This window comes from Hippopotamus amphibius, chromosome 11 (assembly GCF_030028045.1).
Source record: "Hippopotamus amphibius kiboko isolate mHipAmp2 chromosome 11, mHipAmp2.hap2, whole genome shotgun sequence".
In the NCBI taxonomy this organism is placed as follows: Eukaryota; Metazoa; Chordata; class Mammalia; order Artiodactyla; family Hippopotamidae; genus Hippopotamus; species Hippopotamus amphibius.
The window spans coordinates 23,275,549-23,280,136 of record NC_080196.1 but is presented as its reverse complement, the minus strand read 5'-3'; the positions used below and the strand labels follow the sequence as shown (position 1 = coordinate 23,280,136).

Genomic DNA, 4,588 nt, shown 5'->3' with positions numbered 1-4,588 from the left:
CATTCACGCCTCTGGAGAAGCTGAACAATGGAAGGAACAGGCAGTAGATGGACATACTGGGTGGCAGGAGGAGCAGCTCTTTCACTTAAAATGTGCCACAGATAACTCCCCAAAAGCAAATATATAAAATTAAAGATTAAAAAAGCTACATTGAACAAGTAAAAGTCAATGATTAGGAATTGTTTTCTACTGGATATTCCACCAGCTTTGCTTTCTCTGGCTTCTCATGTGGCTCCATCACTTTGTCTCCCTGCCTGGGTAGTAGAACTTTTGTATCCGGGACATCAATACCTTCAGAGCTTCTTTGACATCCTTGTTACGGAGTGTATAGATAAGAGGATTGAGAAGGGGAGTGATGACTGAGTAGAAGATAGCTACAATCTTGTTGATATTTGACTCATACTTTACTGCTGGGCGAACATACATGAATATGAGAGTGCCGAAGTAGATGGTGACCACAGAAAGATGGGCTGTGCACGTGGAAAAGGCCTTGCGCTGGGCAGCAGCTGAGGCCATAGCTAGAATTGTGGCCAGGATTTGGGCATAAGAAGCCATGGTGAAGACCAGAGCCCCTAGGATAATGACAGTGCTGAAAGCATAGCCCACTGCTTGGATAGTGTATGTGTCTGTGCAGGAAAGGCGGAAAATTTGATCAGCATCACAAAAGAAGTGGTTGATCTGGTTGGGGGTGCAGAAGGAGATTTGTGTAAGGAGGAATGAGGGGAACATGGGGCAAAGGAATCCCACAAACCAGCAGATGCCAGCCAGGATACCACAAGTTTGAGGGCTGAGCAGCAGTGGGTAGTGGAGTGGTCGGCAGATGGCAGCATAGCGGTCATAGGCCATGGTGGTGAGAAAGAAGAGCTCTGTGGCAGCCAAAGAAAAGAAGAAGTAGTACTGGGTGATGCAGCTGGGAACTGAGATGACCCCTTGGGAACTTATAAAATTGGCCAGCATTTTGGGCACAGTGACCGTGGTGTACCAGAGCTCTACCGAGGAGAGATTGCAGATAAAGAAGTACATGGGAGTGTGGAGGCGCCCATCCAGGGCCACAATGAGCACAATGAGTGCATTGCCCATGAGGGATAAGAGGTAGACCAGAAGGAAGAGGGAGAAAAAGAATAGCTGAAGACGTGGAGAGTTGGAAAACCTCACGAAGACGAACTGAGTGACCAAGGTACGGTTGGCTCTCTCCATTCAGCCTGGAGGCTCAACTGGGCAAAAAGAAGACATGTGAAGATCTTGAGATGACCTCAGTGATGTGGTTTCCTCTCCAGCTTTATTCAGCCATTTGGACTTGCACACACTCCCAGTATTCCTTTTTTTCTTTCTTCCAGTATTCCTCTTTGGCTCCCTCTCCGCTTTTCCAAAGCGGAGAGTACTCTACTTTGTAGAAAGTATGGTCACTGAATATTCAAGGCTCTCTCTCTTTCTCCTCATTGAAATAGGTCCTAAAATGCCACATTTCCCAGGAATTCTTTTAAGATTGGAGGAGAGGACTCAGCCTCAGTGGCTTTAACTAGAGTGAACATGTATCCACTCTGTCCCCAGGTATAGGTTAAATCACATATTATTGTAGATAGTGACTTTTTGGACCTCAAACCAGCAATTTCATATTATTTCACTGAATATTTCCGAAGATTTGTTAGTGTGTAACTTGAAGCTCTCTGACGCTAAGATTCTTTAACCTTCAGGCTCACAGAAGATATGGCATCTTTACTGTTCTTCTGTCTGTTCTGGGCAGTAGCTCTGTCTTATCCCATCAGATCTCAGAAGGTGGGGAGTAATGAATTTGTTTCCCTTTGTACAGATTCCAACACAAGCCTGGATAGAGGCACTTCATGGAGTCTCCTTGATTCTGAGCATTAAAGGCAGAGTAGGAGAGATCTTGCTCAATAGAAGGTAAGGAGAGGAATATAGTTTAATGTGAAAAGTGAAGAATGCAGGACTTCCCTGGTGGTGCAGTGGTTAAGAATCCTCCTGCCAATGCAGGGAACATGTGTTTGATCTCTGGTCTGGGAAGATCCCAAATGCCATGGAGCAAAAAAGCCCATGTGCCACAACTACCGAAGCCCACGTGCCTAAAGCCTGTGCTCTGCAACAAGAGAAGCCACCTCACTGAGAAGCCCATGCACCGCAATGAAGAGTAGGCCCCACTTACTGCAACTAGAGAAAGCCCGCGCACAGCAACAAAGACCAAACGCAGCCAAAAATAAAAATAAATTAAAAAAAAAGATAACACTGCCTCAAAATTCTATTAAAAAAAAGTGAATGCAGGCTTGGATTCCCAGGTGGGAATATTGGGATGGGTTAGGATCCTTGAAAGGCAACAACTGTTACTGACGTGCTTAAACCCAAACTGATCACAAAAGCAAGGCTCAGACAGAGCATGGTCAGGTTTGCATAGCTAATGTTAACACTGCAACGGATGAAGGTGATAGCATTGACATTATTGAGACATGAGTTTTGCATATTTTCCAAATCTTGCAGGTCTCTTCCTCTGAGGTGCTCTAAAAATGGAAATATCAAACGTTCATCATTAGGAGTAAGGTTAATACACTATACATTAGAATACGTGAGAAATAGTTTTGGCACAATATAAAGGTATGATACAAAATCTAATATTTAATATGATCTGGTATAGATTCCCAAGATGTCAGATTATCAGTGACTGTTTAAATGTAAATTTTTGTGTCACCAAACACTTTATAATAAATACACTTTTAATATCATGAGATGTTTTATTTTGCTATTAAAATAGTTTTTTTATTTTCATGTCAGAAATACATTGTTGGTTGAGAAAAACTGGAAAAAATTGACAAGCATTAAGAAGAAATTAAGAATCATCTGAATATTTCCCATTCAGTGTGATAAACATTATTTATGTTGGAGTGTTAACTTATGGACTATTTTATTTGCATTCTTGTATTTACACACACATGCACAGACAGATGCACACTTGAAACCATAAAAAGAAATTTCTTAACTGTTCATCCTTTACTTTCTATTCTTTCACTGCCATCCTGGTTCAGGCTCTTAGTACCATCTCTGTTGTTCGTGGTACCACCACCCATCAGGTTCCCCATGTTAGAACTATGGATTCATGTTCAATGACTCCCTTCTCCCCTCTCTCTTTCCCTGCCCTAATGCCAATCTTTCAAAATAGTTTGCTGATTTTTTATCCCAGAAAATTTTCTCAGGTAGATCCCTCTTTTCTGCTCTTATTGCCACATTTAAAATAAATCCTGGGACTTTCCTGGCAGTCTGGTGGTTAAGACTCCACGCTTGCACTGCAGGGGGCATGGGTTTGATCCCTGGTCTGGTGGGGAGGGGGGTGTTTAAGATCCCACATATGGCACGGCATGGCCAAAATAAAAAAAAAAATTAAAAAATGAAATAAATCCTGATCATCATTCACCTTGAAACTAATCAGTTGCATTTGTACTCAATAATCAGTCTTCCTATTTTTTTCATGCTATTTCGCTATTTCTATGCTTAAAATTCTCTATTGATTTTATGTTACTAAAAGCAAGAGTTATAATTTATTGGGATTTCTGGAACTCCACATTAGTTGTGTTATAAATACATTTAATATACGTTCCATATGTATTATCTAATCTTCACAAAACCCTGAAAAGCAGATATTACCTTCAAGACACAAATGAAGAACTGAGAGTCAAAGTATTTAGTAAGACGTGGAACCATGACTCAGACTCAGGTCTTTGTGGTTCTGAGGCCTCCAGTGTTTCTATAAATCAGGCTGCCTGGATGATCAGGTTTAAGCTCCTTAGTAGAGCATGTCAGGTTTTTCACAACCTGGACCCCACCTCACTTTCAGCCTCATGTATCACCCCAATGTTAAGCTATGGTAACATGGCTCTAGGTAGTTCTTCTGGGTTTTTATTTCACACCTCCATTCATTTGCAAACACCCTGTTCTTTGCTACCTAAAAACTCCTTTTTATCCATCAAGACTCAGGTTGAATTTGACCTCCTCTGTGAAACCTTGCTCTGCTTCTCAACTGCCAAATCCTTCATCCTTACTGCATCCTTAAAGCACTTTGACTTGTCCATATTTATGATACTTACCAAAGTGCTTCACGATATATCTTTTTATATTTATCTTTCCACTATTAAACTTGAGCTCCTTGAATTCAGGAGCTCTATGTTATTCATGGTTGTATTCTCAAAGCCTAGGATATAGCCTGGAAGACAGAGCAATAAAACTAAATGTCGGATGGAGGAATTAATAGACACACCATCGAAGCTGCAGTTTCTTTCTCCTCCAAAGTGTCCTGAATTCCCTGCCAGATGGATTTTCCTGGACACAGTTTTCATTCAATCGTTCTTCTGCTTAAGGCACAATGACTCCCATAACACATTATATCAAGTCCAATTCCTTTGCTTGGCATTCTTTTGCACTGCAAAATCTGTTCCACACCATCAGTTTATGAAAGCATAGTTTTAAGTTTACCAGTGGGACTTTTCCTATTTCCCCAGAACTCATTCTAAACTCAGACTTTCTGAGAGAGTTTACTCTCTCCCAGTAAGGATTGCTGAGAGATTTATATCAGAAGAAAGAGCTCTAC

At 41.2% G+C, this 4,588-nt stretch overlaps 1 protein-coding gene across 1 annotated transcript; it reads right to left on the bottom strand.

Moving 5' to 3' along the window:
* Positions 1-237: 237 nt before the first annotated feature.
* On the bottom strand, positions 238-1,197 carry LOC130830846 (olfactory receptor 6Q1-like). The gene has a single exon (XM_057698162.1). The coding sequence runs from the start codon at positions 1,195-1,197 to the stop codon at positions 238-240; it is 960 nt and encodes a 319-aa protein (XP_057554145.1).
* Between the last annotated feature and the right edge of the window lie 3,391 nt (positions 1,198-4,588).

Coding starts and splice junctions, on each gene's coding strand:
- LOC130830846 (XM_057698162.1), bottom strand. CDS start 1,197: ATGGAGAGAGCCAACCGTACCTTGGTCACTCAGTTCGTCTTCGTGAGG.